The 14,968-nt window shown below is 39.3% G+C and overlaps 2 protein-coding genes across 3 annotated transcripts in view; one reads left to right on the top strand and one right to left on the bottom strand.

The window, feature by feature from the left end:
- Positions 1 to 2,095, top strand: part of LOC131992705 (coxsackievirus and adenovirus receptor homolog) — a 98,412-nt gene extending 96,317 nt beyond the window's left edge. Inside the window, exon 8 of the mRNA XM_059358373.1 lies at positions 1,612 to 2,095. Within this exon, the coding sequence (XP_059214356.1) occupies positions 1,612 to 1,828 (217 nt within the window). The 3' untranslated portion in view covers positions 1,829 to 2,095. The remainder of the gene's footprint in view (positions 1 to 1,611) is intronic.
- A 149-nt stretch (positions 2,096 to 2,244) lies between these two features.
- The window catches only part of vav2 (vav 2 guanine nucleotide exchange factor), a 255,842-nt gene continuing 243,118 nt past the window's right edge, over positions 2,245 to 14,968 (bottom strand). The window contains exons 19-29 of one of the 2 annotated variants that reach the window (XM_059358371.1): positions 14,716 to 14,729; positions 14,574 to 14,592; positions 13,820 to 13,947; positions 11,649 to 11,720; positions 11,420 to 11,481; positions 10,989 to 11,105; positions 10,388 to 10,475; positions 10,147 to 10,270; positions 7,915 to 8,004; positions 7,363 to 7,517; positions 2,245 to 4,427 (exon numbers count right to left, since the gene is read on the bottom strand). In XM_059358371.1, the coding sequence (XP_059214354.1) occupies positions 4,380 to 4,427; positions 7,363 to 7,517; positions 7,915 to 8,004; positions 10,147 to 10,270; positions 10,388 to 10,475; positions 10,989 to 11,105; positions 11,420 to 11,481; positions 11,649 to 11,720; positions 13,820 to 13,947; positions 14,574 to 14,592; positions 14,716 to 14,729 (917 nt within the window). In that variant the 3' untranslated portion in view covers positions 2,245 to 4,379. The remainder of the gene's footprint in view (positions 4,428 to 7,362; positions 7,518 to 7,914; positions 8,005 to 10,146; positions 10,271 to 10,387; positions 10,476 to 10,988; positions 11,106 to 11,419; positions 11,482 to 11,648; positions 11,721 to 13,819; positions 13,948 to 14,573; positions 14,593 to 14,715; positions 14,730 to 14,968) is intronic. The other variant, XM_059358372.1, reaches the window with a different exon arrangement.

The following is a 14,968-nucleotide window of genomic DNA, read 5'->3' as shown; positions in this document are numbered from 1 at the left end:
TGTTTAGGATGCAAATTAATAAAAGGTAAAATACAATAAAATTCATTATGAGGCCACAGCTGGTAAAGACTTCCAGTTCATTTTGTCTGCATGTTAACTGAACTGACTTTTCAAAACAAAAAATATATGTTTAATAACAATGGAAATAAAATACCCTAAAATTAGATACTTAATTAGTGTTTCATTTTATTTTATTTATTGTATGTGGTTTGTTCACATTCTTATTGACAGCGTTGGTCACTTCTGGCTTAAAAAAAACTAAGATGGCAATGGCCAAAATGCCAAAATGGAGGCTTCAAACAAAACTGTAGGCCACAAACCAATAGGTGACATCACAGTGGCTACGGTGACTTCTTTTATACGGTCTGTTTTTAACAGACTTGTTGTGAAAATAGTTTTTCTCCACTCTATAAATTGACGTACTAGACGATTAATGCAGCTCTACCCCAAAGCTCCAAAAATGAGCTTTACTGTTGTGATTTTGTATGATGAAAAAAACAAACATGTACAGGTACATTCTAATGCTACCTTTACATCAGAAGACTTTGAAAAGATTTGGCAGAGACTCCTGGAAAACTACCTGCTCACATCTAAAGACAAGTGTTTAGAGTTTTTAATCCCAGCCTAGTCTCACACTGAGATTTTAGACAGACTGTCTTTCATTCTTTCAATCTGGCAGGGTAACTATTTACAAGACTACAACTAGATTCTTTTAGCATTTTTTTCCTACCATGCTATTTTTTTCCCATCATGCTCTTAGTATAAACTTACAAAATGGAGGAGAAGCAGCTTTTCGCTCCAGCTGCTCTAGAGTGTTCAGTGGTTTGTGTTGGAAAAAAAATAACAACAAAAAGAAGAGAAGACGCCACAAAATGCCCCTCACAAAGCTGAAAAGGGTTTCTGTTTTTATAACATGAGAAGTTGATTATTTTACAGTAAAAATAGATATGAGGAAGAATAAAGGAAAGGAAAATTTAAAAATTAATTCATGATATACATTTATGTCCTATTTAATTATAATTTGTTAATAATTATATTTATCAGCTCTATCGAGTTTCATTTAGTTAATCATACATTAATCAATTATTTACTCAACTTATTTATGTATACATTTATTTATACATTTTAACTGGGTCTCCTTACTGTTCTCTTTACTAAGAAACATCTAAATATATGACATCACTAAATTTTTATTTAGGACTGAGCTTACTAGCATTATTGTGATGTTCCTTTTTCCTGTGGAAGTGGTTTTACTGGCCGGTCTGGAACCGGGGACCTTTCCCCCGCTCATCTATTGGTTGGTGATTGTGTTACGTCACTGAGACTTGAGATAATATCAGACACGTTTGATATGATCCAAACCCAAGACTAGGAAAAGACTGATATGAAACAGAGCAGATTACTACCTTAAATTCCTAGATTTACTAAAGACTTTCAGTTTTTAGTCTGGGACTGTGGAAAATCTTTTGGTGTAAGCCCAGCATTAGTCATTTTACCATGGAATGAGGACAAAATCTATGAATTCAAATGACAGAACTAAAATGATGCCCTCTGTAGAAAAATCCATTAACTTGCTTGTTGCTCTCTCTCTGTTCTGCTGACATCAAACAGGGAAGACGTGCCGCCTCCTGACAGCCGCCCGGTCAGTCGCATCACCAGCCGCAGCACCAGCCGGCACCCGCAGCTTCCTTACTGTCAGGTGGGCGGGACTGAGGGGAGCTCTTTCAGTGACGGACACACACACATCCCCTCCAGCAACAGCAATGGACACACACCGGTCAAATACACGGCAGTGGAATATGACAGCACGTACGGATACGCAGTGTGACAATCAGCAGAGCGGAAAATGAGAAGCATTTAGCTCTCATTGTTATGTTTAATGGACACTTTGGACACTTAAAACTGAAAATCTGGAGCAGCGAGAGTCTTACATGGAGTCTAATTAATTGAATTCTTGGCTAAGCTTTGTGATGATTTTATAACATTGTTCGTGTTAATTACTTGAATGTAGCATTATCATCTTTTACTCATATGCAGATAAATTTGACTGTATAGAATTTCAAACTTGTGCATAAAAAGAAAGTTATCAAAAATACTTTATTCTAGAAGTTCTTTCTTTCTTTTAATGAGCCTACAAACCAATAAAAGGAAAAAAAGTTTTTCACAGATAAGAAAAACCCTGAGTCATCAGTGGACCTTTCAAAAAACCCAAAATATGAAAATAGAACAACAGAAAGATTCAAATTTAAACCAAAGAGAAATATTTATTTCATGATAGACCTCATTTGGAAATACTCAACCATTCAAAAAAATGTACACGATTAAGTACTTATTTTTTTCAAGGACGTATTGACAGGAGTTTGAAATATCAATAGCCACATGCAATGGGATTTTGTCCACTACATAAACAGCGACTAGATCCCTCCCCTCATTCTAGACAACATAGAGGCCTCCTATGTGTCCCCCTCACACAGTGGTAGGACTTTGTGTTTTTCGGGGTGGTCAGCCTTTGCAATAACACACATCATAGACAGTCAAAAGTTTAGAAACTAAACATATTAGCATGTTCTGCTCCGTTAAGTCTTTGTGAAGCAGCCAGAGCTGATGTGCTCAGTGTTTGCACTACTTCTGAATTGTTTTAATGACGTTTTTTTTATTTTTATTTTTTAGAAAAAAAGGTAGGTCTTCATTTATTACCTAACAATACGTAGGTGGAAGATATGAAGGTGAAAAGAAAGGCCATATAAACAGAGTTAGTCAATATCCTGAACATCAAATTAAATGTAAACACATTTGAATTATCCTTTTAAAGCTGACAAGGTCAATAAATGTCTGAATATATGGGTGACTAGAATAAGAAAGCTGTCTGGTACATCTGTGCTCTCAATAAAAACATTGATGAAAGCTTCATGCCGACACAAAACAGTCTAAATGGCTGTAAGTCTGCGTTCATGGCATTAGGAAATAAATGGAAACACTGAGCACCTGCAGCCCGAGAGAATCACAAAATGATTAAGGGCTCATATCAATTAGCACATACATTTTCCTTCAGATTAAAAATCTTTTGACACAGTTCAATTTTCACCAGTTTCCAAATTTCACACATGAAAAATGATTAACATTAAAAAAAAAAAAAAAAATCAGCTGTCAAAATAAGGCAAGGTACAAAAATCATAATCAAACAAACTCCATGCAGACATTAAAACATGGCTGAGTTTGGCTTCAAATAATAAATGGTCCAGTTCTCAAAACTTAAAAAATAATCTTGATTCTGTGTGCAAAAACAAAAACAAAAACCAAACACAATATTTAAAAGTGTGAAGTGGTTCTCCAGTGGAATGTCTCGATGTTTCCCTTTTGCATCCAGCTGATTGCACCCGTTGACTCGTGACGCTGATGTGAACAGTGTATGCAAATGTTGTCTCGACTGTCTCTGTGAGTCCGTCCAGTCACGATAAGTTAAATGCTTCACCATCTTGTTTTTGATGGCTCAGAAGGCGTCCCCAGTATTTAGTAGAAGTGCCTCTCCCTTCCGTTAGTGAAGTCCTCTGGATGTGGACCAACTGTCTTTTTGGGGATGGCAATGTTCTTTACTGGCCGATGTTGAGGTTCAGTAAGCAACGACCATTCTTCAAAGGCACCGTACTGTACATTGGTCTCTGTGTGTGTGTGTGTGTGAGTTTGTGTGGGCCGCACATGGGCACATGCATACATGGAGAAGCAAAACCAGTCAACAAAGTCGATTCCCTCCACTGGTGTCAGCCCACAAGGCATCACCATGACAACTAAGGCAAAATCTCTCAACATGAAAACAGAGCATCTGTCTTTTTTTTTTCTTTCTTTCTTTCTTTTTTAGTTTCTTTAGTCTGATTCCTTGCTGCTGCTGCTAATACCAACTTCCCCACAATAATCATTAGTAATGATAATAATCTCTTCAATAAATTATCTATACTGTACAATTATTTCACCTCGCATAAACCTGCAACAAAAGGGAGCCTTTTTCAAAGTAAAGCTATCCACAGTCTGTTTCTGCTGTGTCCTCAGTTCAATAGAGCCTCTGCAGAGCACACAGTGGCTGAGAGACAACAAGACAGTTTTTTTTCTTCTTTCCTGTACAGAAATTAAACAGGACATCCTGCAAAAAAATAATTAAAAAAATGTACAAACATAAGCAAAGCTGATGCATAATTGAAGATAGAGAAACGGGGTAGAAACACTGGCTGAAAAATGAGCATCCAGCAGAAACAACAAAAAAGATTTTTTTTTTTCCTTGTGTTATTTTCCTGGAGAGAGAGAGAGAGAGACTAATTTTCTCTGAGAACAGCAGATAGAAGATGGTTCCTGATTTAAAGGGAGCCAGGCCAGCAAACAGCCAAGCCTTACTGCACTCCTTCTTCATCCACGTACGTTGATGGAAACCATCCAATCTGAAACATAAAAGAGTAATTATCAGAGATGTCGAATCCCTTACAGAGTGAAAATGTAAAGTAGGCCTGTTAATTGAGTTAATTCCAACGTATCTATTCATGCAGTGAGGTAAACATTTAGTAACACAACAAGAAATCCTTTGTCTGGCAGCATGAATGTAGCAGACGAATACCACTCTGGATAGTTTACGTTAATTAGCCCTGAGATGTGCAATATTTTCAAATAATTGCACAGCTCAGATGTAGCAGCTTCATTCCCCTTTTAAAAACTACTTGATGGCTACTTCAAAACTACTCCAGCTGTTGCTAGGCAACAACTTCTCCTGTTTTTTAGTTCATTACTCACTAACTTTTCCAACAGAGATAGCATCAGTAGGAGAATTACATGTTTACCACTCACAGGTAAAGTGGAATAATGTACCCTGATGAAACAAGATAGAAGCTTCTAATGTGTCTCTGTTATATTGTTCATTCTCAGGTCACAGCAGAAAAAGTGACAGCCATGTCATCGCAGGTGATATGTAGGCCGTTTTAATTAAGAACGTTGTAACACTATCCATTTTGAACAAATACTTCCAGACTAGTGGCCTGTCAGTCAATTTAAACTCTCTCTCCCAAGTTCTTCTCTCCATTACTTACCTGCAGCAGACTTCTTCTAATATCCACACTGTCAAACCATAGCTATCGATGTAATGCTGTCTATCAGCCGTTGAGTTGATAGATTTAGAGACAACCTCCTTTGGAGAGATTTATAGAAGTATTTTTATTTTATTTTATCTGATATCAATGTTGCTTTTTGCCTCTGAGTGACGTGATGTTTTAGTAAAGCTACTCATATCAGTTTTTCAAGTTTGATTCATCATACATCAAAATAAGGCAGATATTTCACTCAGTCTTAGTTTGCCACTGTTGTTTTTTTGTTTAATTGATTTAAATTAATTAGTTTATGTTGACGTACATGGGATTTTTTTTTTTTTTGGTTGGTATAGACTACTAACGTAATATTCAATAATAATAATGAGAAGCAGAGCTCCTTCAGAAGCAGCATATTTCTTCTTCCAGATCCACGTGGCATGTTAACAGGTGGGATCTCACTGACTTACATGATGTCTTTTTTTATTTTTATAAAGCATACTGCCCCAGACATCCTCTTTATAAGTCAATGTTATTTTTCACAATTTGATCCTGTACAGTAAATATCGTTAAATACAGAGAGCAGGGACCTACATAGTTTCATCTGACAAAGAGGACATTGGAAATTTAAAAATCAATTTCCATTAAGGTGCTTAATGGAGTGAAGGCAAGATGCAGACACGCTAGTTTAAAATCAAAATCATGCCGCTACAGTTACTCTGCACACCAGACTACACCACAGAGTTCAACCCAGTTTAGATGTGCACTTTTGATCCAAAGCAACACATTACCATCCCGAGAATAGAAAGCTGACATCAAATCCAGTTAATTGGCTCTATTAAATTTCCTAACAGGCAGGCTTTTACTTTTCTCTTTCTACCTCCTGCTTTAAAAGTGACTGGATATCAATGCTTTAATTGTTAAATCCAGTCACTCTGATGTCCTGTACTTTTGAGGCGGGCTAGCTAATTGCTTGGTTTTGCCGTATGCACATGCTAGCCACAGGATTTGTTTATAGCAACAGTATGAATTTACAAATATGACAGCACCCAAAACTTTCTTTTTCCATTACCTCATTTCCACTGCATGGTTTGACTCAATTCAATTTTGGGACCAGGTCCTTCTCTCGCTGCAGATAGTACCACCTCAGTGTTGGTGCTAAGTCCGGCCCCCTTTGGTAACTGTTTCTAGGCCTGTCAAGCTTTTGCACCCCTGTCAATATGACCTTTTCAATGCTATCATTTAGTGATATTCTGAAATAAATAATAGCAAACTTCCAGAATAAAAGTTCTGAAATGTCTAGAAGTAGACGGAATGGATTAATATGTATGCATGTTTAGTTCAGGTGGCAACCTCCGGGTCTGAGCAGGGAGGTAAACCAGGAAGTGCTTTAAGCTGCATTCTACCAAAAATTCCACCAGGGGGCGCTAAGTTTGGCTGCAAAAACATTTCTGTCCATTCATTTCAATGCAAAATGACAAAACTTCTCACTTGATTTAATAACTCATGACAACACTATGGTCTCAACCGCTAGTAAAAAATCTTCAAGACAAGTTAATAGTTGTTAATAGTTCACATAATGGTCCCATTTAGAAAGAAGAAGAGAAGATAAAGAATCTTATGATTTGGGGCGTGGCTACCTTTGATTGACAGGTGGCTAACAAGGCGAGCCGTCATCAGGAGAGAAGCAGAACAATGCGTATCCACAGCAACTTGTCAAAGTTATATATAACGTTATATAGATTTAAAAAAGGTTGTTTATTGGTTTGGTCTCATAACTTTGACCCTTTCACTGTATTTTCACTTAATGTTTAGTTGGACTAACAGACACTCTGAACTCGATGCCTCAAACGGGCCACCAACCAACGGGTGACGTCCCGGTGACTACGTCCATTATTTAAATACAGTCTATGGTTTAGTTAGGAATCCCTACAGTGTTGGTAACTTTTAGGTGAGTGCAGTTAACAACATGTGCATTTTTAAAAAATGTGGGTGGAGTGAAAAAAATCGCTGTACACTCACACATCACATTGCTCTTGACAGTAGCGAGGCTATTTTAATGGGTTTGTGAAGGTTCCATGTCGTGCATTTGACAATTCCTTCTCTCTAATAGGTGGACTGAGGTGGTACTAAAAAGTTACCAGACAATATCCACAACTTTTGCTAATTGGTCGAGTTGAGGAGTGCCTTGCCGTATCATGCAGTTAAAATGTGCCAAATGTGGGTTCATCAGTCTTGATCTATTATCATCCCGATCAGTGTTACTGCCTATAAATGAACACTGGTTGGTTGGTTTACTCACTCGTCCGTTGGCCTCTCCTTTCCACCAGCCCTGGTCCCCACCGATTTTGCTGTAGATTTTGACAATGTCTCCTTCTCGCAATGACAGCTCCCTCATGTCTCTCGCTGCAAAGTTATACCTGGCCACCGCCGTGCTGACCACCCGAGGAGTGAACACTGTGCAAACAGAAACAATGGGAGCTCAGTCTATTCACATTGTAAGAACTTGACAGGGGTGAAAAGGTCATACCAGACACAGTGGTAATATTTAGTTGTGAAGAATGATAATTGGGAAGATGGTCAGTTCATTGTTAAGCATGACTCAATGTAGTCACACAATGACAAATGAGCATGATGAGAAAGGACGAGTTGTTTCATCATAGGAGAGGAAATTGGTTTTCTTTTCGTGATTTAATGAGGGAGTGTCATCCTGGGAAGAGCTGAAATGTTCTTGGTAATGAAAAGAACGCCACAGAGAAGTAATGAGGTTGAGAGCACGGAGGCTTATGAAATGACAGTTGATGAGGTGCGGGAAGACAACAGGAGCAAGGATAGAAAGAGGGAAAAAAGGTACCTGACCAAAAGGGAGCTGGGCTCTGAGAAGAGGAGAAGTTGAGGCCCTGCGGACTGAGGAAGGAGAAGTTGTAGGAGGCGCAGGTGGCTGCTGAAAAAAGAGAAAGAGGAGGAAATACAGCTGGAAAAGCAGCGCTAGAGCCAGAGAAGCAGAATTTAAAAAAGGAGCACATTAATGTCTGCCGCTAAAAGATAGTTATGTTTTCATGAGCTTTAATCTTCGTCAGGATTTGACTGCTTTAGTAGTGCGACTTAATTGTTTTTTTTTGTTTTTAATCTACAGTCATTTGCAAACAAGATCATTGTGTGAATTTTATGCACGGATGTGAAGGCTTAAAGAGTTTTGTTCTCAGTTTGGCAGGAGTGACTTTATTGCTGCATGTACAGTCAGACTGGATGCATCCATAATAATGATTTAAGGGAAATGAGAAATAAACCATTAACTTTAAAATTTGAAACAAGATTTAAAATGTGATTCCATCTGCGGCTCTTTGCAGCATCTTTTAGCTGCTGTATATTTTCACAACTCTGTTCAGGCTCCCTGATGACATTTGTCTGGTACAAAATGGTGCAGAGAGCTTAGTGTTTATAGGGAATGAGGGAAGCAGATGTGATTGGCTATGGCCCTATCAAAGATTCATCCTATTGCACTGTTTCTATGCACCCTTGTGGGTGTGACATGCCCACAAAAATACAAAAAAATGTACACTTGAAAACAGATCAAGAGCAGATCATCATCAACAAAGACACAATTCATTTCCAAATGCAGGAAAACATCTCTGTAGTGGCCAGTTCTTCCAACAGATCAAACAAAGGCAGACCAATGCAGGACAGAAGCCAGTACAAAGGCAGAGCCAGTATTGATACAGTCTAATGGACAGATAGGGCTGCCAACTCAGACAGCCAGTCCGCAGGCCTGAGTTAGCTGACAAACTCTTCCTTTCGTCTTCCTCTCTTTATCTATTTTGCACTGCTTGTCTCTTTTTCTGGCCGGTTCCCCTCTGGGCTTCCTCCACTCCTCTCTGTGTGAGTCAGGAGAGTCACTGGCCTGGGAAGGAAGCAAGCACCAGTGAAGACAAAGAGAGTGGGAGGTAGTCTGTCTCATTTATTCTACCCTGCCATGCTAGATCCACAGCCAAGATGGCAAGGGATTCCATTTGTAAGCTGGACCTGCACATTTAAACGTCTTTTCAGACTCAAATTAGTTCTGTCATACTCATTCAAAGAAGCAGGCAGATGTATAAGTTGATATACAATGTGCTATTAGTCGCTGGGCCAAACATCTTCCATCCATTCGTCTTCCACCGCTTATCTGAGTCCAGCTTACAGTGGCGGCGACCTAACCAAGAAGGCCCATACGTCTTTCTCCCCTCAAGCTCTTCCTTTCAGTTCCTTGAGGAATCTGAAGCGTTGCAACTCCTGCAGAGTGTTCTGGGTCCACCCAGTGGTTTCTTTCCAGCTGCCTTGAACACAAGGACGTGTCCAGGAGTCATCAGAGCAACCTCCTCCTTTAGACACAATAGGAGCAGTTGAGCTCAGAGTTTCTTTCAGTTGTTTGAGCTACACACCCTATCTCTAGGGGAAACCACAACCCTCCTGCAAAGGGAAGTTACTTTGTCCACTTCTATCTGTGATCTAATTTGTGTTGGCTCCACCCAAAGCTAATGACCATAGGTGAGGATTGTAACCTTGATCAATATTAAATCAAGAAGACTGGGTGCCCTGTTGGAGCCTGATCCAACAGGAAAGCTGGCAAGCACCTGGTGGCCGGGCCTAAACCCAGAGGGGTCATATCCAGTTCAGCACAAAGGGGCAATATGGGGCTCCAACCTTGTTGCCAACCTAAGTTTTTTTTTTTAGCTTAATTGGCAATGCAACCAACAGAACAGTGCAGTTAACTTCTCTGCCTTTTCTTGAGATTAAGATTCAGTTTTGCACACACACAGAAGCAGCGAGCAGTGAATTTGTCCTCTGCATTTAACCCATCCTTTACGCACCATGCTTAGGAGCAGTGGGCAGCACATTTCTGTCCATTGCTGTGAGAAATGTTATTATTTGGAGTGACTGGATTGTGTTGCTTGCAGCGTTAATCTACTGTTGGGGCAAGCATTTAACACGGTCTGGCTGCATGCTGGTATTGGCTGATATCTGACACCAGACTTAAAAACATTCCATTCTTTGTGTCTGTGGCTCAGGCTCACTGCCGGAGAACAGGAACATTTGGGAGGCTTACCTGGTGAGCGTGTGCTGGCCCGTGTTAGCGAGCGTTCTCTTGACTTGTACGGGTATCGCAGTGTGGTGTCTAACAACTTGAAGCTTTCTTTCAGTGAATGGGCCTGATAGTACTCTACCAGCTCCTGTTAATAAGAAACGGTACAGAAGGATTAAATATGTTACCATCTGCTTTCTTTTTCCCCCACGCTGACATCAAAGCACTGTGAGTGTTTGTGCTGCTAGTTAAACACATTACTTACCAGAAGACTCTCAAACTTCTTGGCCTCAGTGATGTGGATCCAGCTGTCCTTTTCAATGACTTTAATGTGTTTTACTTCATCATTGAATCTGTTCAACCAAACACCACAGAGAGATCACCAAGAAGAACATTGTTAATTATTGCCTTAAACATTTAGTTGTGCTCTCTCTGTCGTGCTGTTGGTGTAATGTGTTCAGCTGCTGTCAACACCACATATTTTGTTGTATACCTGAAGGACCGAACGTCCAAAATAAAGTAATTTTCACAATGTAAGACTGCGGGACTTATTTCATTACTTGTCTAAAAGCTGGTCCCTGTAGCCCCTTTGCACCTGTCTTAAAGACTTGTCCCAGTACATCACTGTATGACAGCTCCAGTAAGAGCTCACACATTTGTCTCTCTGACGCATTCTCTCAGAGGAAATACACACACAAACAGGATTAAAAAAAAGAAGCAATTACCGAGTGGTAATTAGCCGGAGCTAAAAGATGCTCGGGAAAAAGCTAACTGGGGCATCCCGTGAGAATTTCTATTTCCTATGAGATGTGGATAAAAACCTTCCTGTGAGATTTTCCCTCTCCTGTAAGATGTGAAACACTCACTTGATGCTGATGGCGAACCTCTCGGCCTCAGCTGTCCTCTCTCTGATAAGGTAGGTCCCACTGCTGTGGGATTTTAAAAGGTTATCTGCCTGCTGGCGCTCCATGTTCCCTGCAAACCTACAGAGGAGCAAAGGATAAATTTTGTCACCTCCAAGTACAAAGTTTTATAATCAAATTTCACGGTGAAGGCTTTTCAAACGGTTGACATAGAACAGCCGTGTAGTAATTAATCTTTTGATTGCGGTCATGTCTGGGGTCAGCTGTTTTTTTTGTTTTTTTTTAACTATTGCATGAAGTTAACTAGTATATTAATATTAACATTATTATATTAAGTAATTTAAGGAGAGTGACCCCAGGGTAATGGCAGTATATACTGTACATGAGGCTGATATAATGATAAATCCACAATCTTCAGAAGCTAATCAACGTACCAAGGATATCCATAGTAGTCTGATTCCCTTGAGGGCTGCCGGCTGGATAATGACTGGAAGGGCTGGAACAAATAACACACACTGCACATTAATTAACTTCCACACAGAACAAAAGCAGACGTATCATTTATATGCAAACAGGTAGTTTAAGTGTACACGTAAGATCAAACATGCTGCAGTGATTCTCTTCAAATGCATATCTGCTGCATATAATATACGAGTGACTTACCTTTGGGTCCAAACAGGGTTTTACACATGAACTGGGGAAGAAGCCGCTCTTTTGTGTTTGGATCAGCTTTCCCTGCAAGATAAAAGCAAGTACTGGGTTTAATACTTTAACGTTTCCACACACAGTACCTTTGTGTTCGTATGTAGGTTAATAAGAAGTTAATTCATTCATTTATTTGCGCCTTGGGTCCCAAATTTGAACTTTTGCAGTCGGACAGGAAGACATTTTCTGCAATTAGCGCATCAGCTAACAGGCCTTTCATTCAGTTGAGTTGAGTATTCAAATTGTGTAATTGTATACTTAAAAAGAAACTAGTTTAGCTAGTTTGAGTCATCTTATTTTGCTAAAATAAGATAAGCTAAGCTAAAGTAAGCAAAGATGACACCACCTATCCGAAGTTAAGTTAAACCGTGAGAGTTTGTAACTGCGTTGGCATTATCTATCAAGCTATAAAAGTGAGATTAATTTCCTTTGCGGTAAACATTAGGGGGCGTACTTCCTATACTAGCAAGCTGAAAAGGAGGCATAACTGATTACACATCACATACATCATACAGCTACAATGAATTCTGTGAAGTTCAGCCATCACTGTCTGCTCCCTAAAGCAATTCACATTTAAGCTCTTTTAGATCATACAGAGAGATTAACTACCTTTCTCTTGAGAAATAACCTCATAGGTGAATTTAATGGCTGGAGAAAGTTTCCCTGAGCCACTTTGGGAAAAGCTGATAAGAGTCAGTGGTACAGAAAAAGGGCCCAGAGCCAGTATTGTTATTGTGCTGTCACCTAGCCTGAATCACTGTAGGAGATCCCCAGGGTTTGCAGGTACATCTTCATTGATGCACAACTAAGAGATGCCTTTTTTTAAATATAGGTACAAGTCTTCAACTTGTTCTGAGAAATAGGAAGAATGATTATCTCAGTGGTGTCTGCTGATATCAGAATAAGAACTCTGAAAAAGAAGTTGTGCCATCAGAAGGCTGGTGCCAAGCGAGTCCTGTTTTCAGTGAGATTTTCTTTGTTTACATTTTTATTCAATTTCAGGATCAGATGTTTTTTGCCCAAATATACAGAAACATTACAAGACATTGGACTCCAGCTTTTACTGCAATGGCCCATGTTCAAATCTGTCTGGGGACCTTTTGTTACATGTTAATTATGCATAATGCCGATCTGTGTCCTGCCAAACGAGGGAAAATTCCTGAAAAATATCTTTAAAATCATTAACATTAAAGAAGCAAAGAAAGTTGAACTAATACTCAGATACTTGCTGTTATCTGATATGACTTGGTGACCCTGGCCTTGACATAGACACAGGCTTTTTTCTATGATTATGTTGGTATAAGATCACGTTCATAACTCCCAGACATAAATTTTCTTCAAATATTGTTGCCTACATTTTTCACTCTTTTATACATATTCACAGCTCTTCCATGCAAAATAAATCACTTTTCTTGAGAATATAAAAGTTATTTTATCTGATCTGATCACAGTTCATCATTTGTGGTTTAATTAAATTTTCATGTATTCTAAATTATACAGACATTGGTGACTGCTCTTTATTTATAGTGCAGTCTGTACTATTTGTTTTGGCAGTCTTGTTTATTACAGTGGTTTTAAGGAAAGTTAAACAGCTATGCTTCACTTCTTTGAGATATGCTTACTTCAATCCACCTACCAGCCCCTCTGAAGCTCAATAATTAACACGTTACATCTCGTTTGTTTGATCTGAAGCGTAAAAAACAGCCTGTTGCAGTTTTACGAGAGGTTATGTGCTGGACATTTCCTTGGCCTTGCCTGACTTCCTGGAGTCGCCTGGCAAACTCAGTGATGACAAGGCTAAAGGAAGTCACTGCAACCGGCCAAGAAAAGCTTTGTTTTTGTTTTTCTGGATTGAACAAACGAGATATAAAATGTTAATTAGCTGCCTTTAGAAGGTCGGGTAGTTAGATTTTGTTAGCTTTGGACAAAGCCAGAGTAGGAGAGTGTAGGAATTGGAAACTCTTTTTTTCCCCACACATGGTGAAATGTGCTCCTACTCTGTTTCACATCTTTAAAAGTGAAGGTCAGCACTTTATCATCATAGTTATTGATTCATTTCCAATCTACATAAGTTGTCGTGAGTGGAGTACAAAGCTGACTGTCTTTGGTTAAAGATAGGAATGATGTACCTCCCACCACGATGTGTCAGGATCTCCCTTCAGCAGCTCGATAAAATCTCCAGTTTGGAAACAGAGTGGTGTTTTCCCTGGAGGTGTTGGTGTGCCATGGTAGTTCCTCACCGCCACCATCTTGGGACCTGGAGACACAGTCAAGTGTTTGGAGTGAGCATTAAAAGAGGTCAGTGGGATTAATGGACTGATAAGGGATCTAATGTTAAACTATTTGTGCAGCTCACTGTGGTTAGGAGTTAGGTTTCACATTAAGATGAAGGCTGATAGAGGCAGAACCGCTTTTGCATATAAATCTTGCCCACAAACTGATGCAGTGTTCTAAGAAACACGATAGAACCACAACATCCTGGGTTCAAATGTGGGCCAGGGCCTTTGCTGCAGGCTCTCCCTTTCTCTGCCCACTTTCATGCATCATGTGAGAGAAAAAATCCTTTCCAGGCTGCTCTGTTCTGCACACAATATACTGTCCATCACCTGTGATCCCTCTTATCTAAACCGTCATCAGATTTTTAATTTTAAGTCATCTTTACCATATAGTATCTGTATATTTATGCATCCCAGCCACTCTACATGCTTGATAATGTTCTTGTGGTTCTCATGTGGTGGGTCTATCCACTAGATGGCAGGAGAGAGCTGTGCTGTTCAATAACAGCTGTATCCATAACAAACTTGTAAGATGACAGCTGACAAAATATCCAGCTTCATATGAACGTGTTCTCAGTCATGTTTAGGTGACAGGAAGTGATCTTACCTGATGACATTCCAGGTTCCTAGAAAAGAGAAACAAATGGTTGATCAACAACATGATTATATATGATATACCAACAAGTCTACAAACCAGAACATGATAATAAAACGGCTACTGTATGTTGAGTCAGAGAGTATCTACTCACCAAGTCGTGAGGATCTGAAACAAGATAAAAGAAACAGAGGCAGTCAGGTTCAGGCTTCACAACAGGATTATTAAACACACTGAGCTAAGATGAACATTTGAGTACAATAATTCTGATAATATATGTCAGGGCTTCATTTGGCTCTTTTCAAGTGTCAAACACAAAGGCAAATTTGTTGTATTTTGTAAAAAAAAAAAAAAAAAGTCATGAATAAGCCAAATAAATTAAACTGCTGTATATAGTACACACATAT

The sequence above is a fragment of the Centropristis striata genome, chromosome 19 (genome assembly GCF_030273125.1).
Source record: "Centropristis striata isolate RG_2023a ecotype Rhode Island chromosome 19, C.striata_1.0, whole genome shotgun sequence".
Taxonomy (NCBI): Eukaryota; Metazoa; Chordata; class Actinopteri; order Perciformes; family Serranidae; genus Centropristis; species Centropristis striata.
Note: the sequence above shows the minus strand (reverse complement) of the source record. Positions and strands in the feature narration are given on the sequence as shown.